This window comes from Lottia gigantea, assembly GCF_000327385.1.
Source record: "Lottia gigantea unplaced genomic scaffold LOTGIsca_21, whole genome shotgun sequence".
Classification (NCBI taxonomy): domain Eukaryota; kingdom Metazoa; phylum Mollusca; class Gastropoda; family Lottiidae; genus Lottia; species Lottia gigantea.
In genome coordinates this window covers 518,540-544,673 of record NW_008708458.1, presented here as the reverse complement: position 1 = coordinate 544,673, position 26,134 = coordinate 518,540, and the positions used below count along the sequence as shown (strand labels likewise).

The 26,134-nt window shown below is 32.1% G+C and overlaps 4 protein-coding genes across 4 annotated transcripts; 2 read left to right on the top strand and 2 right to left on the bottom strand.

Annotated features, from left to right (window-relative positions):
- Nucleotides 1-3,235: 3,235 nt before the first annotated feature.
- Nucleotides 3,236-7,364, bottom strand: LOTGIDRAFT_159581 (hypothetical protein; the record flags this gene model as incomplete). Its single annotated transcript, XM_009054087.1, has 7 exons — nucleotides 3,236-3,370; nucleotides 3,798-3,911; nucleotides 4,200-4,322; nucleotides 4,947-4,999; nucleotides 5,997-6,180; nucleotides 6,472-6,603; nucleotides 7,197-7,364. 7 exons carry the CDS (start codon nucleotides 7,362-7,364, stop codon nucleotides 3,236-3,238), a joined length of 909 nt encoding a protein of 302 aa, XP_009052335.1.
- A 1,078-nt stretch (nucleotides 7,365-8,442) lies between these two features.
- LOTGIDRAFT_187880 (hypothetical protein) lies at nucleotides 8,443-11,267 on the top strand. The gene is made up of 4 exons (XM_009054086.1): nucleotides 8,443-8,733; nucleotides 9,083-9,105; nucleotides 10,627-10,751; nucleotides 11,079-11,267. The coding sequence occupies exons 1-4, from the start codon at nucleotides 8,702-8,704 to the stop codon at nucleotides 11,127-11,129; spliced, it is 231 nt and encodes a 76-aa protein (XP_009052334.1). The 5' UTR covers nucleotides 8,443-8,701; the 3' UTR covers nucleotides 11,130-11,267.
- Nucleotides 11,268-12,557: 1,290 nt separating this feature from the next.
- Nucleotides 12,558-20,552, top strand: LOTGIDRAFT_115468 (hypothetical protein; the record flags this gene model as incomplete). The annotated part of the gene is made up of 15 exons (XM_009054085.1): nucleotides 12,558-12,621; nucleotides 12,959-13,010; nucleotides 13,242-13,339; nucleotides 13,489-13,619; nucleotides 13,843-14,011; nucleotides 14,212-14,310; nucleotides 14,539-14,827; nucleotides 15,215-15,878; nucleotides 16,190-16,364; nucleotides 16,547-16,597; nucleotides 17,252-17,337; nucleotides 18,939-19,043; nucleotides 19,278-19,369; nucleotides 19,763-19,960; nucleotides 20,267-20,552. 15 exons carry the CDS (start codon nucleotides 12,558-12,560, stop codon nucleotides 20,550-20,552), a joined length of 2,559 nt encoding a protein of 852 aa, XP_009052333.1.
- Nucleotides 20,553-23,518: 2,966 nt separating this feature from the next.
- On the bottom strand, nucleotides 23,519-26,134 carry LOTGIDRAFT_56170 (hypothetical protein; the record flags this gene model as incomplete). Its single annotated transcript, XM_009054027.1, has 5 exons — nucleotides 23,519-23,576; nucleotides 24,484-24,620; nucleotides 24,896-25,058; nucleotides 25,586-25,695; nucleotides 26,012-26,134. Coding segments are annotated over 5 exons (591 nt in total), but the record flags the coding sequence as incomplete, so codon positions are not given.

Genomic DNA, 26,134 nt, shown 5'->3' with positions numbered 1-26,134 from the left:
TAAGAGTATTGTAAATAGTTCCTACCTAATATTAATACACCATTGTTAATTCAATATGAGTGGATGAGGATTGTTTTTTTACTACCTTTTAGTTCACCTTCCCTAGTAGAATTAGTTTTGGGTTTGGATATATTTGAAATTCATCTGATTGATACTTTGAAACTTGATAAGAATTACAGTAATTTGATTGGTCAGTGAAGACAAATTTAAAGTGAAGGTTAGTAATCGACCAATGAGATTATCAGAATGAAAAACCATAATCATCTTGGTTAAGTTTTTCAAGTATAAGGTCTCATAATATGTATGATTGGTTTATAAAAATTTTGATAGGAATATTATTATTTTTGAAGTGAATTATTTATGTTAGGTATATAGAAATAGAGCGTAAACTTTTTGTTATTTCTCAGGATTATAATTGCATTGAAAACTTTCTCTAACATTCCAAAAAAATAAGTCAGCTTTTCAACTTTCACAAAAAACATAAATTTTTCTTTTCCATTTTTTTTCTCGTCAAATTCAAAATTTTGACCAATTGTCATACATTTAACATGAAAAACAATTCAAACACCTAATTTTTTCTCCATCCTCAGTTTTTGTGGATTGAATTTTAAGTTTTTTAGTTTGATTTTGTTTCTAATTTTGTTACTTTGAGTTAAGTTTGATACTACTGAAGCATGAGTTTTGAGTTTTTTGATCTGAAGTGAGAATTGTCCTTGGTGCCTTAAGCAATGTCTACCTTAAATCTTATGTTATTTCATTATTAATTCACATTGTAATTAAAATCTGATTACGGATTGAAACTGTCATTCTTTATGCTGATTGGCAGAAAAAATCATCAACTTGGTAACATTTTTATGATCTGTTCTGAAATTTGACCATAAATTTCTGAAAAGTAAAAATGTCCTAATGACATGAAATTGTTAACACTGGGAGCAGCCATGTAGATTCTTATATACCGGCTAATATATTCTGTGAAATGGTTGATTTTTGACACAATTCTTACAGATTATGCATTTCCAAATCGTAATAGTACTGAAATTAGGGTATTTTCTCTGGTGCTTATAACAATACCTTTAAAATACCACGGTTGTATCAAACTGAATGTCTTAGCTTATTGTAGTATATGTATGGAAATGGAAATGACATTGATATTGTTAATGAAAAACAACTGAAAATCCCCAGAATTTAGCATCTGACAAGACTGAGTGTGCAATTAATTAACAAGTGATCTATTAAAGTTCTTCCACATATTATCAGGTTTACCTTTGTATATTTCTCTTGATACCTAAATAATAGTATAACTACTTAATATTGCTAGTCTTCAGTTGATGTTCATTGTCAATGATATTCAAGAGAAATTGATTTTATTACTAGATTTGTAGTAGTAAGTTATTCTTTGATTAATTTCCATGACATCTACCAATGATCTTGAATATTCATGTTATATTTGAATAATTGATTTTTATTTTTGTTTAATGAAAGGTATGAATAAAAGGCAAGAATTACATGATTATAAAGCATGTAATAAGATAAGTTTAGAACAAATTTTTATTCTATTCAGATTATGCTTATGTGATCTGAATATATAAAAAAAAATTTAAATAAAGATTGCATATATTCTTTTAGATCAAAAATGAGTTAAGTCACCAACATAATTAAAAGTCTGAAACTCTAGTGTTGTTAGATCTGTATTTGAATCTGACTGTGTTTAACAGTTCAAATGTTGATATCATTTTGTAAGAATAGTAAAGTTTTGTGTAAATTTAAGTTCTTGAATATTTTGGTTGTGTAAGGTGTATTATTGCTCAGTACATATCATTATTGTAATTATTGTCTTGAGTTTCTCTCTGTATTATTATACTAACTCACACCATTGTATTTATAGCTTCAATTGATATCAACAAATACAAACATTTTTAAACAATTTGTGTTCTCTATTCATTTATTATTATTGTGGCACATCCAGGGACAAAAAATTCATCACAGGCAATCCATTGAATATGCACACAACAGTAACTCTGCTTCAATAAAGAAATGCTTGGACTGTTCTAGTTTCAGAATATGTGTATAATGCTTCAGTAACTCATTTGGAAAGTTACTGGTCTGGAAGCCAAAGATTTGAGTTTATAAGCCTTTGAAGGAAAGACCATTCCCTGCCTTCATCTTATATAAAATGTCCTGCTTCAGGTGTTAATTCTCAGTATGATTAAGAAAGACATAAGAGAGTATCCCCATGTCAGTGATGCAAAAATGAGTGACATACTCATAACCTCAAGGCCTGGGACTGGTTTCACAAAGCTGTTAACTTGACTGATTGCCAAGATATAGAGAGTATGTTTGTGCATGAATGGACTCAAGTGTCAGTTTAGTTTGTCACTGGTGTTGGTGGCTTGAATTCATCTTGTGAATAACCATTATGTTTTAATAAATCAATCAAACCATCATCCAGTTACGACAGGTCATAAACTTGTGATAATCGTAAGCTTTGCAAAACCAGTCATCACACTTCACTGTGAATCTCAAGGTAAACAGTGGAAACATACCTTTCAAACAGATGTGCCTGTCACCATACCACACCAATTCCCGTTCACTTTTACCAGTAGAAAGAAAGAACAATATTCAGTTTCGAAGTTTGTTTTTGTACAAATTTACAAAGAATATTTATAAGCACAAAAATAGAGCTTTGTTACAATTTTAGTTTAACTTAAAGGTTTTAAAGCTTTTACTCATATTCATATTTTGATAAGATTTTGGATTGTTTACTTTGCCAACTCAATCTTAAGCACTACCATATTAATCTTAATAAACCTTTGGCATCATTGAAAAATTTGTCATTAACTTAATGTAATAATGATAATTTCTGTGTCATGATAAAAGGAGGACTCTGATTTGAAAATGATCATGATTTAGCACTTAATGTCCGGAGACAAACTTATGACAGATGCCATGATTTGAGGATTATGGGAAGGAAAGTTCTTTCATGAAGATACTATACTTTTGGATGTCACTTTTTTCTAACAAAAGATGGTCGAACATGAGTATGTATAGTATATATTATAAGGAACCTTATTCACAAATTTGGTATTAAAATGGACCAAAATGAATTCTCGAAGGAATTCTTTAACATCCATCAAGTTATAATTAAGATGTATATATAGGTCTTGTATTCTCTGCTAACAATGATGATAATGATATATATACAATGGTGTATGATTAAAATACAAGAATTATGTTTCTATGTAGCTATAGAGTTTAACATCTCTGGCGGTCGTGAGGCTAGAGTTGGTAGGGATTGAACAGTTGAACTGGATATTAACTGACTGATTTGACTGGAGGTATCACTACTACTAATTATAGTTCCATTTTCATTCTGAAATAAACAATAAAATTAGTAGACTTGATACAAAATTAACATACACATACCGACAAAATTTTCTATTTTTACCAGCGTATTCAAAGCTATCCATTACAGTTGAAATTTCCTAGACATTGATAAATTTAATGATGAGCAAAAGACATCATGGAAGAAAAATATTGGCCACAAATAATAAAACAATGTATTCCATAATGGAATAGTGAATGCTGATGTACATTGAATATCTTGAAATATTTACATCATTGTCTAAGGGTAGTCTTCAACTAAATAAAGCATTTCAAAAAAGATACAAGGGGTCTTTCGTTCTTGAAATAAATATAGTGGATAAAACAGTGTAGAAAAGAAAGAGTTCTAACGTAATCTTGTTATTTAGATGCTGGCCCCATTTGGCTTAAAAAACACAAGCAAAAAAGATATTTACCATTTTTTGCTCTGAATAATTCTCATTGGGCTGACCAGGTTGACCCACAAAAACACCACCTTGACCTCTTGACCTTTTTAAAGCATGCTGATGACGAGATTCATATAAATATTTCTGAAAACATACAATATAATGACATTAAAAGCTTTCAAGTACTAAGAAAGCTAAGATTAGTTGAGTCTGGGATGCATCCACAAACAGACATTATATTCTGAATAAATTTCCTTGTAACTTTGGTTGATTTAGCCTTTCTGATATATGAGATTTCAGAGGAGCATCCAACATTATGTGGCTTAGCTTTTGTTGATCAAATCTCACATGCCCGCAATATGACTTGAGATTTTAAACATGTGCCTGAATTACTCACAGCAAAACTAATTTAGATTATAAACATTAACTTACAGATCTTTCTCTGGGTATTCGACCAGTAGCCTCTAGTTTAGCTCTAGCCTGTCTTCGTTTTAATATTCTGTGATATTGTTTAGCATTAACATATAATGGTTCATCTCCAGATTCTGCTCCTGGCTTTAAAAACAGACGCAAAATAATTTAAGAATAGGAAAATTGAAAACTATATTCTAAAGCAAAATGAGTGGAATTGTTCATTTGTTCAGTCTAAATATAAAAATTGACGGAAATTAATCTCGAAGTGACATTTAGAAGTAGAGAAGTAGGTAGAACATTAAATAAATAAGAACACTATTAGGAATATACTACTCCTTTCTTTAATTTCTGCAATGTTTACTGTGTATATACTTGTTGTTCTGTTTTCTATCATTATCATTTTGTGCTTGATAGATTCCTGTATGTGAATTGAAACATTGCAGAAATTAAAGAAAGGAGTAGTATATCCATAATAGTGTTCTTGCTTATTGACTGAAATTGTTTAAAACTTGAATGCATCACACAACAAAAATTCAGATTTTTGAGAAACAGACTCTGTTCTGTTCTTACTGGACTAATAAATAAAATAATAATACGCTCTATATAGCAGAAATAGCAGTACTATTGATAGCAGGCCAATTAGCAACACTTGGCACTAGCTGCCTTTCAAAAACCTTTTTATGTAAGAGCCCCCAGCTGATCAAGGTTTCTCCTGCATCAGGTAAGTATCTTCATGACGTTAAATCAAAGTTCGAATATACATACCATAGGTAACTGTTGTCCCATTTGTTGTGAAGGTAAGTTTATCACTTGAATTCCTAAAAAATATAACAGAGGAAAATAACCAAATAACCAACGTCATTATAAAGATAAAATATTCCGATAATTTATCAATTATTGATTGGTAGCCTGCTGTCGTAAATCAAACTTAATCTTCAAAACTCGGCCTTTTTAACAGATATCAAACATTGGAAAAAATTTAAATTATTAGAACTAGTACACCATAAAATTGTGTTCCACTCTCTTGTCTCTCCTACTAAATGCTGCTTTAAGACCAACGCAGACGAGGAACATTTCTGTCGACGAACAAGAACATCGAACAAATATATTTGTTTTCCGTCATACGCAGACGACAAACATAATTCCGCAGACGACAAGCATTTAGCACGAACTGGCGACGTCCAGAAGATTATGTAAAATTGCGTTAGCTATCTTATTAATTTTAAAACAGACGCCAACGCAGACGGCGAAACAGGAGCATTTGGGTCCGTATGTGGATTCAACGTCGTAAAGAGCAGGGTGTGTTCGGCAACCTTGTAAATTTACCGGTTGTTTCCAGGGCTTGTGCTATTTCTTGCATTGCAGCATACTTCTTGTTCCTATGAGAATAGTCGGGCGAAGAAATCATTAACAAACATGCAGATTGCGACCACATATCTACTAAAATCTGCACCTTGTCCACAGTCCAAAAATTTGTGTTGGTGGATTCACTGGACGTTGCCATTTTGAGTGTCATGTGGTCTGGCGTCGATCGCTGATTGGTCTTGCATAGATAAATGTTTGGCGCTAATGTTCGTCGTCAACGCAAACGGCGAACAAAGAATTGTTCGGGAGGCGAACAATTTTAAAAAATCAAACATGTTTGATTTCACGAACAATTCTCACGAACATTTTTGTTTGTGTTGTTTGTGTTTCCATAATCTGCGGACGGTGAAAAAAATGATTGAAACAAAACGATTGTTGGCTTAAAATGTTCCTCGTCTGCGTTGGGCTTAAGGATTAAATAAATTTGTGATGGACGATCCTATAATATACCTTGTGGAAGTTGTACAGGTTTGTTATTAGCATCCACCAAAACAAAGGATGTCTGTCCATTAATAGTAACTTGGTTTAAAAACAACATCTGAGGAATACCAGGAGTACTACTAGTACCACTAGGCTGCTGTACTTGTACTTGTGTCTGTAGTACATTATTACCACCTTGACTTATTGAAGCATTCTACAATATAAAAATGAAGAAAAAAGTTGAATGAACCATAGCCAGAGCTCCCTGTACAGCAGTTAATGATTTACTGGGCTTTTTCCACAACACTAAATGAGAATTCTGACCAAAGAAAACTGGCAATGTGCAAAACAATATCAACATGCTAGTTCCAAGATATTTTAAACGGACAAGTTTGGTATCTTGACTCATACTTTGAGTGTCTTTATTTATTAGCCGTTAGTATATTTCATAAATAATAATGGTCTGGCCTTGTGTATTTGACCTAGAATAAAGCAATCTATTTACCTGAATAATATTTTGACCAGCAGAAACTACAACTGGTAAATTAGAACTGTTACTCTGTGTTCCCTGCACTGGTAAATTGGCAAATGTTGTACTGCTCTGTGTTGAAAATATCGATTGTGGATCTGACTGATTCTGTAAAAAGCAAATTCAATAAATATCAAATTTATCATATACAATAGAGGTTATATGAAGCAAGACACACGTGGAACAGGCAATTAACTTGTTAATTTTCTTAGTTTGCCTACACTTAAGAAACACTTACAGAAAATATGAGATTACTTAATTGAGGGCTGAGATCCTTTGAGTCTTTTTGTGGAATTATCAACGCATGCATATTTTAGTATCAAATTGCTTCAATATTAATTGATTCATTGAGCAAATTCTATAAATCAAGCAATCTAGTATGTGGTAAGTCACTTGTCACTATATTGTGTATCATCTGTATATATAAAAAAATATTTCTTTAAAGGAATACTATTTCTTAGAATGAACATAAAATATAAGAATTTTAAACTTGCCCATTAAGAGCATATATTCATCAGTAGATATACTTGGTATCATAAATAACATAAATATAAATCTGATAAATCCAAAAAACTTAGTTATTATCCATAAATATGCAATTAACTTTTGAAAAACGCTTCAGATTAAGTTTAAGCGTTTTTCAATAATTACTTAAATTATATGTTCATTCTAAGACGTAGTATCACTTTAACTAGACTTACAATATCTGTATGTCCATGTGGTAATTGTACAGATACACCATCAGGTGTTATGTATTGTATTCCTTGAACTGCCTGGTTCCCTTCATCATGGGTTTGATTAACAGTAACTGTCATAGGCTGTTGTGTTTCTGGATCATACACAGTGAAATGTTGTTCACCTTCTGTCATTTTCTTGCAGCTAATGGAATCTTCCTTTTTATTAGAAGTTTAGCTGGAAAAAAATATAAAATTATTATGTATGTCTACAAAAAAAGTGTTAACAGAACGGCATTTTATAGTAGATTGAGCTTACTTCCTTTGCAAGATTAGGATATTCAAAACTACTGGCAGCACTTAATGTAAAGATGTACTTCGTCTTTGGCCATTTGACCAAATTGGGGCCATTACGGTTAGGTGCTAATAAATTGACCATAACCCCTTTTAATGAGCATCAGTCTGATTATATATGTATTGTTTGGCAAATGGGAAGGTTTATTTACACAAATTTGCAGGAACAATAACTTTGTATTATCTTTTAAATAATTTACACAAAAATGGTTTAATACGTGAAATGTCGACCTTTAACTTCCATAGGATAGGGGATTCAAGTTTCAATAGTTTCATCAAAAAATTTCTGGATCCTTATTGAACCCGAACTGTTATCAAAATGAACATTAAAAAGTCTCACTGCTTATGCTTCAGCTATACATGAATCACAATATGGCATCATAGCACAAGACATAACTCAATTTTCAAAAATCAACTGAATTGGTTGTCATTTTTAAACATTTGCCATATGAAAATTTATTGAATGAATGAATTAATGGAAATGAATGACTGATTGAGTGACAAGCATGACAAATTGCTTTACAATCAATTTCATCAGAAATCAAAGGCATATTGTGTAAGCAAATTGATTAGATTTCATTGAAGTTATAGACCGACAATATTCGTCACATTTGTACTTACACGGCGTAAATTAAAAACTCAAATTTTAACTTTCTTTCACAACATAATTTTTATGGCGGATACTTCCTGTTTTACTCACAGGGACTTGAGCCGTTTGTCAACAGCCTTTCGAATCGGTTCAGTAGATCGAAGAATGATTTAAGAAAGTAAGGATGTCGAATTTTGTAAACTTCCAAATGAAACAATTTATATTTTAGAATCTATTTTTAAAATGAGGCTGAATCTTTTAAATTCTAAATCGACAGAGAAAGCGGGACGCGCACCTGCAGCAAGTTATTACGAGTCCCTCTGATTTACAACAAATTTGCCCGTATCATACGTATCAAATGTGTTAAAAAATATTGACACTAGAGCTGGTTTATAATTCAAAATATTACGTTTTCAAATTCATAGAAAATATATTGCTGTTTTTAGTTCTTTCTTTCGTTTATTTTTTCTATAACATCTTGCGGTACTCTACTTAGCGGATGTAAACAAAGCCGGTTCCTGCTTCCGGTTACGATTCTTGTCCGCTTCAAATAAATTTTTGTTCCATATTCAAATCGGAAAACATCACCATGAGTAAAGCACATCCTCCAGAGTTGAAAAAGTATGTATTCTGCAAGATGTTGGACTTTCTTGATTATAGAGTTTGCAGATGTGACTAATATAAGGAACAGTGTTCTGACATCGTAACCCACTGATCGAAAAAGTTGTTTTCACTTCACTTTCATTTGTTTCATTTAGAATTTACCCTATTGCATACTGCATGGCATTAGTTTGTCTTCTTTAGATCATTGTGAAGCTGTTTCACTAATTCATGTTACATCCGGACTTTGTTTAACTAATGCTGTTACAAGCGTCGTTGCAAATTTCGTTTTGACTTTAGCTTTCAAGAGATTCAGAAGTTCTTTCTCACTCTCAGTGTCAGTTATATTTCTAATTTTTTTCTTCTTCAGATATATGGACAAAAGGCTTACACGTAAGTTTCCTTCATAACTTAGTAGAGACAACTCTCTGACTACAATATTTACTGAATCAAATTTTGGCAATTTTTTTTTGTTTGGATTGAAATATCAAGTACAAATTACTAACCTACACTGGAATGTATGACCGGTCGGACCATTACCATGTCGGACCATTACTGGTTCGGACCTAAAAAAAAATGTTTATAACCAGCTCGGACCAATGATATTTTTCTCACTACCGACTCGGACCAAGGTTTTTTTTCTCACTACCGACTCGGCCCACTAGACTTGGACCAATACCTTAGTGACTCGAAGTAATTTTTACGACAGACTCGGATCACATTTTTTATAAATTTGGACCAATACCTTACCGACTCAGACCACTTTTGTAAACAAATTGAAAGTAAAATGGTAAGGACAACTCTCACTAGGACTCAGAACAATGTTAAAAGACAATGCATATGGCGGCCATTATAATGACCGTGTTTTATATATATTAAACTTTATTTTCAAAAAAATATATTAGACTCATTCACTCTTTTGAGAGAGTTTGGTGGCCCTGAAAAGGGCCGTTTAGATGTCCCTGAAAAGGGCTGTTTAATTATTTGGGGCGAAGATGGCACCACACTTCTTTAGTAGTTGGCTGGTACTCATTTCACCTTCTGCTTGCTTTGATATCGGGAATGGGCACTAAAGGCAACGATAGTCTTGTACTCTCGAATGAGGGTACAGGAATACTCTCGGCTGAGGGTACAGGAGTCGTACAGTTCTGACACTGGAACAGTACCACAGTTAAATCTTTCAACTTTGAACTGTTGAATACAAATCGTCTAATCCCTTAACTAATCTCATTGAACAATTCGCATCAAAGTGATAATTAATACCTAATAATTGGTTGAGTATTGTTAATTAAGACTTGGTAACGGTCCGATCGGTCCTGATTCCCTACACTGATAGTCTTGGAATTGGATTTGTTTTTGGGTTGATGAATAATAGTAACCACTGAAAAAGTCAGAGTAGACTTAAATTCTACCTTTTCATACTAAATTCAAAAGAGATTAATCAAGACCTGAGACAACATTTGGTAAAAAAAGACTACTCTGACAAATCAATAACAATTGAGTACTTTGATGAGGACTGCTCAAACAATAGGATTAATTTATAGGATTTGATGATATATGAATTAACAGATTGTTATAGTGACAATTATCGGCTCAAAGGTGTAAACTGTGATGATTACCTTCTCACTTTCTCAAATACTTCTTGAAACTGTAATATATTTTTGATAAACCTTCATTTGTAAACATTACCGCAACACTGTTTTCTGAATTAAATTTGGCAATTATTTTTATATACAGTTGAAAATTTTATTTTGAATATTTATGAAATGAGAGCAAAATTTCAATTCAAAGCCCATTGTAGTCAGACAGTAGTGCAAATTAAAATCATATGAAATAGAAAATATATACAAAAAACATGATGAGAATTATATGGTGACTGATGCATCCTGTAAAATTGTACTTCTATCTTTTTAGTAAAATTAAATGGTGGCAGACAAATTGTGGGTACTTTACGAGGATTTGATCCCTTTATGAACTTAGTAGTGGATGAATCCATGGAAAAATTAAAAACTGGTGGAGAACAACCTATTGGAATGGTGGTAAGAATATTATGCAAAACTCTGAAGACTTGGATGACAAATAAATGTTGGCTAGGAATAGTGCAAAAAAAAAACCGCTATGTGTCTCTTATGAAAGGGCCAGGTTCCTCATTTCAAGGGCTGATTTGAGTCTTGAATATTAATTTCGACAGTGAGCTGTGAACACTATTTCTGATTCGTTTAGCTAAAAAATTACCTTTGATACATAGGTAAGGTATGATTGGTAGAACGGATGACCAATCTGTCCTTTTAAGTCTCCCTAATAAAATTGACAAAATTCTACTCCATTCTTATGTAAAACTAAGATTTTTTTTTGTATATTTGCAGGTTGTTAGAGGAAACAGTATAGTATTATTAGAATCTTTAGAGAGGGTCTAGTGGTTTGTAGATCAAACTAAAAATTGTCAAGAAGACAATGCAAAAAATCATGTTGTATTTTTCATTTTAAATCATTTTTTGTAGATCATTGTCATTCTCATATTTCATCATGTAAATAAATTCATGCCTTCATCATTAATTGTTTTATTTCTTTACACTAAAATATGAACAGTTAAAAGACTACAAGAACATTGTCATGGTTTTTCCTTCCGATCGTGCAGAGGTCAGAAATGCTTGTCCTAATTGGTGGAGCTGATTACCTTTGAGTTCCAATTTTTGTCCTATGCATGTGAAGGCTACACGGAATTTGACAAGCAGCAAAAATTTACCCAAATTTTACAAATGAACTTTCCCATCAAAAGCCAAAATGATGAAAAGTATGCATGTATGGAGAGAGTTCAATGGAAAACTGAGGGGTGTCAAGTAGATGACTGACAGCTGTGTCTGTTTAACTATAAATATTCCAGCCATGCTCCTCATAATGCTGTTAAATTTTGTTATAGAACAGCAGTTTATTGGAATTATGAATATTAACATGCAGAAATGTAGGGCTGTAATGGCCCTCTGACATGTGCATGGTCTCTACATGTTACTGGGAAATATTTATGTAGAGGACCCAGATCTGACCTATAATTGAGATATTGGCAGATATTGTAATTATTCAAATACTGAATACATCCTGTAAAAGCTGACCTATTAAACTGCAACCTAATTATCAGGAATCATTATCCATAGGCTTGTCAATTTTCAGTTAGGTTTTGGCAGTGGGTGTTTACCACACATATATATCGTTATCTATCTGGATACAAACCTTCTGAAATTTCTATAATTTATACATAGAAAAATATCAAAAGTAATTAATCGTATTACTCGTATCGTAGAGGCTTCTACTGACTCCCGTAATGTCAACTTGATGACGCTGGAGTGTTCCTTTAAAAACTAGGGGCCTTCATAATTCTTACACAAAAACACGTTTGCTGTTATAGAATATTTATGTGGCAAACAACAGCCTTCCAGCGGTTGACGGGCCGGGACTAGCCTATGTAACAACCAATGGTAAATACACATACTATGTAGGCATGAGTGTGCTGCGAATATAAATCCTGGAAATTTGCGTGAAATTCATATTGCTTTTATCTACGATAACTGACACAGACTCTTTAAGAGACACTAATGGCTTTATCCTTTGACGGAAAATTCCCACTTTTATTATGGTCGGTTTGACCGGAGTACGAAATGACATTATTATCCTGATCAAAACATCACGTGACTAAACCCACGTGACTTATTCAGCCAATCAATGTAAATCAACATTGAAGACGAAGGACGTACCGATCAATCGTACTAATGGTGAACACAGACGTAGTCAAGATTGGAGCGAAAACCAGCAAAAGAAACCATCTGAGGGCACTAAATCATATCCCAAAGATGATAAGCAAAGATAGAGATGTTGAAAATAACAAGGATAACTTCTTCTGTGGTGTAGTTGAAGGTGATTTTTGAGAAATATTTCCGCCTTCTTCTCACTGCGTATTTCATCTCATCAAAATGGCGGACTGAAAACTAGTTCAATCCGCATTCCATTCAACTTGACTGAAATTGACAACTGTGATAAACATATTTTCACTTGTTAAGAAATCACTTTGTCGTGTAATTTGATTTAATGATATTTGTAAGAGATATACAATTGATTGTGATGCAATCTTTTCGGAAAATAAATTTAAATTCACAAATGATTCTGTTGAATAAAAAAAAATTCAGTCTGTGGTTAATTTTGATCTGCCCTTTTACATTCATTCATATCTAAACATTTTCATTTATAATTGTAGGGTTTTACGGAAGACCATGGACAACAGAACAGAGAAAATTATTATTTTCTTGGTAGGTATTTTATCAAGTTTCAACCGATTTCACAAGGAAAATGAAAATTGCATTAACATATTATTAGCATCTAACCTTGACTTGTTGATAGAAGTTTATATTTGAAGAATTCTTTTCCACTACATCACTGCCAGCCTGTACTTATTGATCAATCCTATATGATATCCTCTTCATATGTTATTATCTTGTATTGATTAAAACTGCAATAAATTATAACTTTGTTTTCTACAGGATGAATAAGATGGGTTTAAATACTTACATGTATGCACCAAAAGATGATTCTAAACACAGATCATTTTGGAGAGATCTATACACAGTTGAGGAAGCAGGTAATTTATAAATTTAAATATTGAAATTCTCCAGGGCCTAAGATCTTCAGCCTGAGTTATTTATTGTTAAAGCCAAACTGTATTGACTTTTGATTAGAGAAAATTTATGCTTGGCCATCTGACTAATTTTTTGGATGTTTGTATTTCAGAAAGTTTAACCAGTTTGATAGAAGCAGCTACCAGTAATAACATCACATTTGTTTATGCCATCTCACCTGGGTTAGACATGACTTTCTCTGGTTCTAAAGATGTCACATTTTTAAAGAGAAAACTAGAACAGGTAATACTATATCAGTTATTTTCTTCAGTAATTATCATCTCTTGTAAAGTCCATTGACTTAATTTTATACAGGGCCTTATCCCTTAAGTGTTATCTATATAATTCTGACCATATAAAATAATTTTTATAAGTAAATATTAGAAGGCATATCAAATTCAACATAAATTTTATTTTGTGTTTCTTAATGATATAAGCTTATTCATGAATGTTTATCTTGTTGTAGGTATCAATGTTTGGTTGCCCTGCCTTTGCTGTGTTATTTGATGATATTGACCCCGAAATTAGTGAAGCTGATAAAAGTGTGTTTCAATCATATGCTTGTGCTCAAGTTTCTGTTACAAACGAAGTTTATGAATATCTAAATCAACCAAAGTTTTTATTCTGTCCAACAGGTATGTTTGTGATAAATTTATATTTATTTTATGGATTGAATATGTATTCATTATTCTTCTTGGAGAGTATTATTGGAGCAAAATGGAAATTCTGACAAGGTATTGATAATTAATAAAATTATTGTATTGATGTCTGTATTGGTATCTGGATAATCTTTGATTTTGTCAGCATGAGTTTAAGATTTCTCATTCTCTTGCAGAATATTGTGCTAGTCGAGCTGTACCAAATGTGAAATGTTCAGAATATTTGAACACAATTGGCTCTAAATTATTACCTGGTATTGACATTATGTGGACAGGTGAGTTATTTCCCTTAACTGCTCATCTAGGTTATTTTGCTGTGTAGAAGATGGCTTGAGAAGGTGGTTGAATTCTTAGTGTGTTTGAGCCATATTTGCATTAAGATGTGATAATCTGGTCTGCCACATATGGTCAATTTTGATTTGAATTTATCCACCATTTGGATAAGCATAATATGCTAGAAGTTTATGATTTAGTTTTCTTATCATGATATTTGTTAATTTCAGGTTCCAAAGTAGTAAGCAAGAAAATTTCCATCCAACAGTTAGAAGAAATAGGATCAGTTTTAAGGAGAAATCCAGTTATTTGGGATAATATCCATGCCAATGATTATGATCCTCGTAGAATATTTCTAGGACCCTATGATGGACGATCACCTGAAATTATTCCCTACCTCCGTGGTGTTATGACTAATCCTAACTGTGAATTTGAATCTAATTATGTAGCTTGTCACACCCTAGCTCAGTGGTGTATGTCTAATATTGATGGTGTGAAGAAGGATATCATTCCAGGTAGGTTATTATCAATATCATTTTGACCATTGCCCAAATTGGTAAACAACAGTGGTTGTGGTTTCTACTGTTTAACATTTTGAAATAGTGATATAGAACCAATGATAGTTGTTGGTTCTATTGGTGGTCAGATGCTGAGAGTCTGGTGACCTTGAATGAGTCATTTGACCCAGACATTGATAAGGTTGCATTACGTAAGAAAGATCAAGGCCAAGAGGTTGGCTGAGAAACTTAGTTAGGAATGAGGACAACTGATACCAATGTTCTAACATGGTTTTTCTTTTCTACTAAACACTAATATGTTAAAACAAGATCTTTCTTAGTTCTGTCTTCTGAATAATATAATTTCAACATATTTGGGTCTTTCTTTTATTACAGAAGATCCACTCAGCACCATATCATCTGATATTAAACTGGAAACAGAAAGTGACTTTGGTTCTGATGATGACATTCCATGTTATGATGCAAGATACCATCCACATGTTGCCTTACGATCAGCCATCAATGACTGGTTGACAGAATTATCTGCTACACGAGCAGCACCAAGAAAAGCCATAGAATTATCACCAGCAACTGCTCTAGTCAATACCTGTGTGATCAGTACACCTACCATTTGTACATTCCCTGATAGCTCAACTAATGTCCAAATTCAAACACAAATACCAGATATCGGAAACAATATGATGATTGACAACCAATCTTTCTTACAACCAACCACGATGAATGTTGTAAACAGTTTAGTGGAGGATGGATTACCAGACTCCACTCCTAACTCCGCCCCAGAATTAGAACCAATGGATTGCATTCCAGCCAATAATAACAATACTGAGAAAGCTGACCTGACCAAGGACACCTCTTCAGACAGTTTGATGCAAGTTGAAGTATCTGGAGAGAAAGCGAAAGTAGAATGTTTGACCTATGATGAAGTAAAGTTGATAGTTGATATGTTCTACTTACCATTTGAATTTGGCTCCAATGCTACTGGGTTACTGTATGATTTACATTGGTTGAGTAGTAATGCTCATCATCTTAGTTCTAAAGACAAAGAGGAAGAGGTAAGTGATCTCTTTACTTGATCTCATAATTATATAATTTAAGATAATTCTGTTGCAATGGAAATCTATTCAAGCTCTTGGTGGATATTCACTTTAAATGGACATCTGATCTATTTACAGACTTCATGTAAAATGATTCTTGGTTTTACATACTTTCAATAGCTTACTTCTGGTGCAGTAAACATATACTTCCATGATTTAATGATATTATATTGGTAATTAATCACGTTTTCATTTTTTTTCTGGTAGACGGGATGCATAGACATCTGTACAACACATTGATATTGTGAAAATTCATTTTCTTTCTGCAGAAATCCGAATGGTTTGTAATTGCTGCCAGATTCAAGGATCAAGTTAGTAAATTAGAGAAGATAGCTGACAAACTACATCATATACCAAACCAGACCATTTCTCATGAATTGTATCCGTATCTATGGGATATTCGTGGTATTTTACAGACTTGTTCAGCTTACATTGATTGGATTGGTAGGTATTGTAATTCAGAAATGGCTAAATAAACTATTATAAAAAAATTAGGATGATTACAAAGATAATGAATTCAAATTCAGCAAAGCCACTAATACTACAATTTCCTAGTTTTAAGCATAACTTTTTTTTTCTACAGACAAAAAATTAATCTGGTTTTCCTTTTATTTTTTTCTAAACAGGATCTGGGCATGTTAAAGTTTATGCAGGTCATCTACAGAACAGATATACATGTAGGCATCTTATTATAGAGTAACTATAACCTATCAAGTTGTGTACAGTTCTGTCTTAAATAATATTTATTTTAGGTTCAAAGGAAGATTATTAATAGATTTAAGATATGAACTTTTTTGAGATGTTTTCCTGAAAATTTTTAGATTTTAAGAATTTTAAGAAATTTATTAGTATAATTTGGATTTCCTATCAACAATATGAGGAATATAGAATTATTTTATTCTATAACTATTGAAATATAAACTGAAAAAAAAGTTCATATATAATCTTTGTAGCTCTGGTCATTTTACTTTTATGTTTCTTCAGAAATTTTAAAACTAAAACGACTTGGCAATATTTACTAAATCACCAGATAGATTTGAATATTGTTGCTCTCTTGCTCCCCGACTTAAGATTTAGAACTTTTTATCAAAGTGTTCAAAATTATCCCCCAATCCACTATTTTCAAGAGAACAACCTTGGACAAATTTCTGTCAATACAAGAACTGTACACAACTTTTTTACTTAAGAAAATATCCTTGGTGGTAGCTGTCTCATTTAAAGTAAACATTTTACAGTAAGGTAAGCTAAAAGAAAAGAAAAGAAAACTAATGAACCTTTTTTCCTTCAAGTTGTTTTTCCTGCCGACTAATATTTCTGTTTTATTTCAATAGGGCAAACGAAAGGTTACAGAGATACTTTCTGTAATGGTGAACAAGAACCATGGGTGTTCCGAGGTGGTCTACAATCTGAACTACAAGTATGTATACACTATCTTGAGTGTATATATAGAAAAGATTGTAGGAAACCAGTTGATATACTAATGTTATTCTCTTTGTTTCTTTCTTACAGCTGGTGTTCACAATCATTACACCATATCTCAGGGTTTAGTTTATTTTCAGATATTTTGCTGCCTTGCGCTGCGTTTTTATATTGTGATTTATTTGATGTATTAGATAAGTATGGTTTCTTTAATGTCGGCTTCGAAATCTTCAAATATTTGTTGAAAAGTTTAAAGTGTATCTGAGTCAATATAGTAATTTTGAAATAACTTTCCGTTATGAATTATATGTTACGTCGATGAAAAAATAATTATTTAACAGCTCAAAGAACAAGTATTTGAAGATTTCAACTAAACTGTTCAGATAAATTAAAGGTAAATAAAATAATGTAATGAATAAAAGTGATATTACAATGTGAAAAGGAAGATAATATGATATAAACATTACAAATGGTTGAACAAGTCATAATTAGTATAATTTATAAGAAATTGCTTAATATTGGTTTTATGTTTGCTTGTGCAATATTCAGCAATTTCAAAAATTAAATTATCTTGTTATTGCATAAATGTATTAAGTGCTCTCAAAACCATCAGGAGTTATGTTAGGCTTATTTAAAACGACCAAAATTATAACTTTGATTATTACAATTGTTTCATGGAGATTAAACATTTTTTATGTTGGCCAAAATTTCTGATATATTGTGAGAGCACTTGTAGTAATATGACTGAACCATTTCTAATTCTATATCATATTTGTAAAACCCCTGCTTTATTTTTGTCGGTTCTCGATTTTTGTTAATTGAAATTCAAGCGATATTACATTGTACTGTCACTAGTTAAAATTTTTAGAATTTTTAGAATTCTGTAGATATGATGTTTGTTTTTAAGGAAACCATACTTATAGCTGTAGCTTAACCTTTGTTTTTCAGTTTGCGCTGCTGCGTTGGTGTTGTCAGAAATTGCATGGAAGTTGATTCTGGGCAAGATAGGATTTTCATGAATATCTTAAGTCTGTAACTGGACTTAAAAATATTTTTTGTACATCAAAATTGTTTCTTTGGCATGCTAAACAAGAAATTCTCATAAAATGCTATTCTCATAAAATGCACATACGAACAATTCAAAAAAGATTATTTGGAATTCAAATTATATACAAACGGTCCATGGTATATGTTAATTTGTCATAGAGATTGTCCCGATAAATACCTTTTATTTAAAATTGAAATCAAAATGAGCCTAGAATCGCTTCCATTCAAAAATATCTGATAGAAACTAACCCTGAGATATGGTGTAAAATGGTTGACTGACATCAGCTGAGAGGAGAGGAGAGATGGCAAACACTGGTTTCTGTACAATCTTCTATATTTACATTCTCAAAATTTAATCATCACAACCAAAAAATTCAACAAACTTTCACACATTCTAAAATATTAAATTTGGCTTATTAATATTACAAATAAATTGTAAAATTGAGCTTTATAATTTTTTTAAAATTGATATTTTATAAGAATGTAAAGAAGATGATTGCTATAGAGTAAACGTGTTAAGACCATGTTATTAATAGTATTTTTTGTCAACAGCGTATGTTACCAATTGATACGGCCCATGATTTGTTCATTATGAAACCACCAGAAGTAATGGTTACTACCAATTATACATTCAGACCATATAGACTTACTGATGAGGTGAGGCTCTTTCAATTACACTTTGACCTCATCCAGTCATATAGCAAATTTTTGCTGCCAAAAATTCTCTGTATGACATGTTGAATCGTAAGTACTAAGTAAACACTATCGAAAGCAGCATTATTCACTTTGTACAGCTTTAATGCTTTTGTTTTGATTTTTCAACAACTTTTGCTTTCAGAGTTTGGTAATAAAAGAATTCTGTATTTCATTTGTTATTTCACTCTATTTCAGAGATCTGTTTACAATGTTTGTTTGAAAACATGCGATGATGGCATGGACGGCACTGATGTGTTCCCCGAAAACTTAGATCTAATAGGAGACAGGTTTGTCACTAGCTCAGTGCTTGTAAACTAAAGCATTAGAGGATTGGATCTTCAGTTTTACTTTGCCATCCGCTCAAACCAACTACTTCGGTGCTTCTTCTATAAGACCAAGTCTGGAAAAATTGTCTTGCATTATTTCCCTGAGGATTTTGTTTTGCAAATTCGTTTGATTTGAATTCAAGACTTGTACCCTGGAAACTTGTATTTAATCACCAAGGGTTGGTTCTTGAATTGTTCCAGCTTTTCCTTGGTGCCTTCAATAGACACACTTTGCACATAGAACTGCAAATACTAGTCTAGATTTCATTAATAGTGGAAATAATTCTAGTTGAAATCAGTACTATGAGCTTGGTGTGTCTATAGCAGTGAATATAACTCAATCTTCTATTTCAGATATCTTGGAGGATTTATCAATGCGAGTCCTGAATACTGTTTTGTGGTAGAGGATGACCAAGGTGTTTGTGGTTATGCTTTAGCATCATTGGATAGTAAAATATTACATGAGAAAAGTGAATCTGCATGGAAACCAGCTATGTGTGATAAATATCCAAAACCAGACAAGGAAGAAATGACACCTGCTGATGTAAGTATGTTCAATGTTTATGGGTTGTATACTCTGGAGTTGAATATCATTTCTGGCCCAGGGGCACAACCTTAGTGTCACCATATCAGATGCATTTGGACATAAGTTCCTAATTACCAAAAAGTGTTGCTATCCAGACATCACTAGCTAACATAAGGTGCAATCCAAATAGCAGTTCAATTAATTCTGTAAAATAGTCTATGTATGGATGTGTATAGATTAGGCTTGGTATATAATTATTTATGGAGAAATCTATTGTAGGAAAGTTTCAAATAATTTGATTTTATTTTCTTATTGCAGGAGGTGATTCAAAGTTTTCACTCTGATCAAAAGATGGTACCTGAATCTATGTATACTCTAGCTCCCTCTATAATTCGCTTAGATATTTTACCAAATAGAATAAATGACATCTCAGTGGCTAAACGACTCCTAGCTTGTACTCTATCAGGACTTAAAACCAACGGTTCAATAGGAGTTCATTGTGAACTTAATATTGGAGACAAATACATGTTAGACTTCTATGGTAAACTCGGATTTTTCCCTTTGGCTGGTCCTGAAAGTGCATCAGAAGAGGTGGTATACCTTGGAAGATTATTATGAGTGCTGGAATTGTGATCAACAACTGTTGCCATTCATTCTGTGATCCAAGAAGATTCTGAAATAAGATTTCTTCAGATCCATCAATATTGTGATCAGTGATATGAATCAGAGTGTGATCATGATTGGTTGTAATTGATTATTGATCAATATCGATTGAATGTGATCAATCAATCACAATAATGTGATAAGGTAGTGTGATCCATCATAATTGTAATCAGTTACTGTTGACCAAGGAGCAACATCTATAGTGATCCACACTGATCAAGGATTCTGATCCATCAATGTTGTGATCTGATATTATTGATCCTTAAATGTTGTGATCAATGGGTCTTAAAGATGGTTGTGATGTTCAATTCTGAGCAGTATTTTTACTATCTGTGATAAACAAAAGCACAAAGACTTCTAATACGGTACTGGGTTATGGTTCAGGGTGCCCTCAAGAAGATAGAATCTGTTATAATGAGGGTACAAGTGTGAACAGAGGTGTAGCTTAAAGGTAAATCCTGTTTCAGGGTTTTAGAATCTCCACAAAAATATATGCTCTAAAGATATGAGATATGAGAAAATTGAAGTTTGTTTCATTTTATTGAAATTCAACATAAATGACCTTGTTTTGTAGTGTATTTGTAAATACTATTAAGAAACAGTCTTATGAAAATTATTTATTGAAAATCTGAAATTAAAAATCCACATAGAAGTCTGTTTTGTTTATAAACTATTCTTGTTGCTTGTAATCTTATTGTGAAATGTGATGAGTATAGAGGACATTTGAGAATGAGAGTATCCACTACTGCTGTTATATTGTCTCCTTCTAATCCAATAGCTTATATTGTTTACTATTGAGCTTGGATTAAGGGATGGATATCAAAGATTAAAATAAGATCTTTATAATTGAGATTATGCCAGAAGGGCCAATGTTTAGTTGTTTTCTTCACTTTATGAAGTCTGAGACTGTGCTAGCCTGCTATAGGCATTTGTTATGTATCTTTTCAATGTAAATGTTATGCTTGTGAACATAGAGTGAGCTTGTTTTTGGTGAGGATTCCTTGCTGAATTCTCTTAAAATGTTACTAGCAATCTGTGACTAAAGCTCCTGATGGGAGGATAAATATAATATTGTATTGTGTGAATGTAATGTTATTTCATGTCAAATTTTATTATTTTGAAAGAAGTCTTTCATAAACTATATCTTAACTTAAAACAAGACAATTCTTTGCTGTATATTGTAAGGTTATATACTGTATTATTGGTAATGTATTACAAAGTGATAAAAATAATAAAAATATTGATAACAATATTGCTTTTATTTTTATGCTGACAGGAAGAATGTCTTTGATTCAGATGCTTTGAAGCTAGACTTGGTTAAAGTGGCTAATAGTAGTTATAAGCTACAAGCTTATGTGCATTTTGGATTTTGTACTGTGATATTGATGGAAACGGGTAGACTGATGTTGAGGCCAAGCAATGGAAATGGCCAGGGTTATGTGTGCGACTGACCATGAATTTGTATTAAACATAACAGGTACCTTGCCTTGTCTATGAACTGAGGGTCAATACAGCTAATTAATTTAGATAATGGTTTGTCTGGAGCAATTGGTATATGCCTGTTGAATCTCAGGCAATACATATCAATTAACAGACTTGTATTGGAACAAAACCTTCCCCTATATACTGTCGTGAACTGCAAAATCTGTTGACTGAACAAGCACTATCAACACCATTTCAATTAATTGTAGGATAACATTAGGCAGTGTTTAACTATGGCATGATAATAATGACAGCTGAAATTATGCATTATGGGCTTAACTGGTATATATGCAGACTGTCTTGATTTACATAAAAAATATTTATTGTACAAAATATTTCTGTATTAGTTACAGTATGGTAATGTATATATATATATATATAAATAACTTTAAATTATCTCCAGCTAGATATAATCATTATTAATGTATAAATAATAATCAATATACAATTCAAAACAATGTAGAACACAACAATTTGAGACATTCACTTAAAGCATTAAATAAATAAAGCACTCCAAAAATGTAAAAAGATATAAAAAGCACTAATATCGCATAAATTTGAAGCGGTACGTAAGTATAAATTATATTACTCTATCATCTGTCAGATACATAGATGACTTGTAAACTTCTATAAAAATGACTCATTGTTGCCCTCCCACCAAATCGAATTTGTTCCTTTGTTCTTCACTTAAGTGTATAATTTCTGGATGTGAGAATTTTGGAGAAAATGGGCTGTGATATTACACTGCTTTCTATCAAAATAAAAACTGACTGTTCAAATTTCTAAAATCCCCAAGATATGTATCGATACATCAAAATCACATTATCAAGATCTATGGAATTTCAAATTCCTGACACAATAACCTGCAGGTTACCAGGTATATTCCTTAGTTATTCTTATTCTTTAAAGAATTGTAAAAACTATTTCAAAAGAGATTCAATAGTAATAAAATAAAAATCAAGAGATTTTCTGACTGTTTATATCTAACTCAAATCTTACTGTGGAAATATGTGTATGACCAACTGTGTCTGGGGCTTCATTAAGTTTTTACGAAGATAATATCAGGATCAGGAAATGGCCTACAGTTATCTGATTGTTTCATAAAGCTAATATTTTATTCATTGACCAATCAGTAGAATATCTTTTTAGTTAATTTCAAAATTACCAATTTTATGAGAAAATAATGGATGTGTATTTTCAAGGACATTACAGCCAACAGCCCTGCTCAGCACAAATATAGCTCTTAATTATGGCTATATATAAATTGGTACTTACTACAGATTTCCATAATGAGGTTCGGATTGATTTCTGTCTGATCTTCTCCTAAAAGATACAGAATTCATATAAATGCTCTGTCTTGGCCTTGTCCAGTTAATATATATATCTTCTTGTCCTGCTACGTCTCCAACCATAAGAGTACTGAGAGTATCTCGTATGATAGCAAATGATGGTCGGAATTCACTCTCCTCTTCCCAGCATTTATTTATCAATTCATATCTGAAAAATATTAACCTCATTATGAAAATGAAAAAGACTGTGATTGACAAAAAAATAATTTTTAAGACATTTTCATTAAATCATAAACTTTCATTTATAATCCACCTTCGATATAAGACTTGAACGACCTTAAGAAGTAAGGAGTAGTTAGCACATTTCTTTAATAAACATTAAGTATATCCTTTCAACACAATTTACATGTGTCGTTGGAAAAAGCGTTTAGTCGTTCGAATAGGACAATAAACCGAGGCCTCATGTGCTACAGGCTGTGCACGTTAAAGATCCCTCTGCAGTTGGAAATCGAAAAAGAGCAGGCTAATGCTGCTGTCCTGGCAAAATTTACCTCAATGCACCCTGCATGGCGTTGCCCATCTTCATTAGCCCACATGGTGCAGAAAAGTAAGACGTAAAACTCCATTTATTTCATTTCATCAGATGAAATGATGAAATCCAAAACCATACAGAACTCTACTGCATTCCCTTATTTCTTTCTATTCATTTATATGGGAAAATAAACCTAGGACCCATGGGTTGAGCCATTAAGATTTCCTTGACAGTTAGGAATCGAACGAGGGCAGGCAAATGCCATTTTCCTGGCAAAATTTCCTTATTTCACGCTGGTATTGTCTGTCTTAAAAAGACAGATACATCATTTTGGGGGGATGATTTGAGGGTTGAATATATGTAAATAGTCTTCAGAAGTACTAGAAAATGTAAGAAAATCATATAATTCCTTTCAAATATTTCAGGAATTTTACTGTTACTGATTAGCTAAAAAATTCCAGTTTTTGAGACTAAAATATGTTTGGTAACAAAAATGGCCTACCCATGCCTTTAATTAGCCCAATCAAGTGTTGGAAAAACATAAAACTCCCATTTCATTTCAATGAATAAATATATAGCTTACATTTCATCAGATATTATTTCTGGTTTACCAAGTCTAAAGCCTTCAACAAGCAAGTCATAAATTCCACTATCAGCAGTATCAATAAACGGTAAACATCCTCTTGTTAGAAGTTCCCATAATAAAACACCATAAGACCACTGGAATGTGAAAACAATATGTATATCATATACTGTATACTTTTTGAATAAAATGCCCATCATATAATATAACAGCCATTCATTTCTAGCACACATAAATTCTGATTTCAGAAAAATGTTACCCATAGATCTAATCAGTTTTTAAGTTCACTATCAAGAAACATATAGACTCAATTCTTTTAGCCCTGGTATTTCATTTTCTACAAGTTGCAAATAAGTATCATTTTTTTAAAAGATATACAAAATTTTGAGTTTCAAACAAAATGTATAATTACCACATCACTCTTGATATCATAAAACCCAAATTTTATAGACTCTGGTGCCATCCATCTAATTGGTAAATAACGATTTTTTGTCAAGTCTAGCATGTATTCAGTTGGAAAAAAATCGTGTGAATATGCAGAATCTGAAATCTTTATCAATGAATCTTGGCTCACCCTTGAAAAAAATATCAAATTTTATATCATTAAAGTTATGTGAAAAAATGGGTTATTGTGAAGGAAGAGTTACTCCCCTTGTCACTGAAAGTGGGTGGAGCTTAACAGGTCTCTTCCTCTGCAAACTTGTTTTTGATGGAATTATTTGTTTGCACAAAACAATTGTTTTAGTACATTCATCATTGTGTTTTGTTGAAATATTTGTTTGTATTGGAAATAAACCAAATGTAGATCAGGGACAAATGGTTTCTACAATGATCAACCCAAAGAGGTGAAAAGTTTATTATAATTTCATTCTACTTAAAAAGAGCATTACATTGAAACTAAGGATAATATTATTTTGGTTCTTTGTGAAATGTTAACTTCTATAACAAAATGGGTTTTCCAATATGGTCAACACAAAGAGCAGCAGAGGAGTCTAAGTCAGACATTTATTATCTTCAATCAGACATGAATGGCAAATATAGGCAAATCAACTATCAGGCATCTTAATACTTTTTCATACCATTTCTTTTTTTATATACTTACATACAATTCCTAGTGGCAAGATCTTCGTGAACTATACCATGATCATATAAAAAACACATTCCTTCTGATATCTGAACACCGTATCCTAGTAATTGTTTTAACGAGAATTCCTGAAAATGTGTACAAAACACAACAATCTTTAATCATGACTCATTTTCTTTTTAATCTATTCATTTATTTTTTAAAGAGAACACAAAATCATTGATCCAATATAATTTTGCATTTTTGTTGAATAAAGTCTTCTATTTTAAGATCAATGTGATGGCTCAGGGTTTAGTAATGAGTAGAATTGTCATTGACTATGCAAACAAGTTTCAATCGCTCCTCAGATAAAATTTCTGATGTCACTGCTTTGTCAATTCTCAATCTTTTCCAACTAAAAATGCATTCTAAAAACACAAAAAATAAAATCAGTAAATATCTTACCTTGTTCTCATCACTGACAAAATCTTTCAATGTTCTATTTTTCATAAAAGGATATAAGATGTGAAATTTGCATTTCTCCAAGCCTATACCATGTATACTCAGTACATTAGTATGTGATAGCTT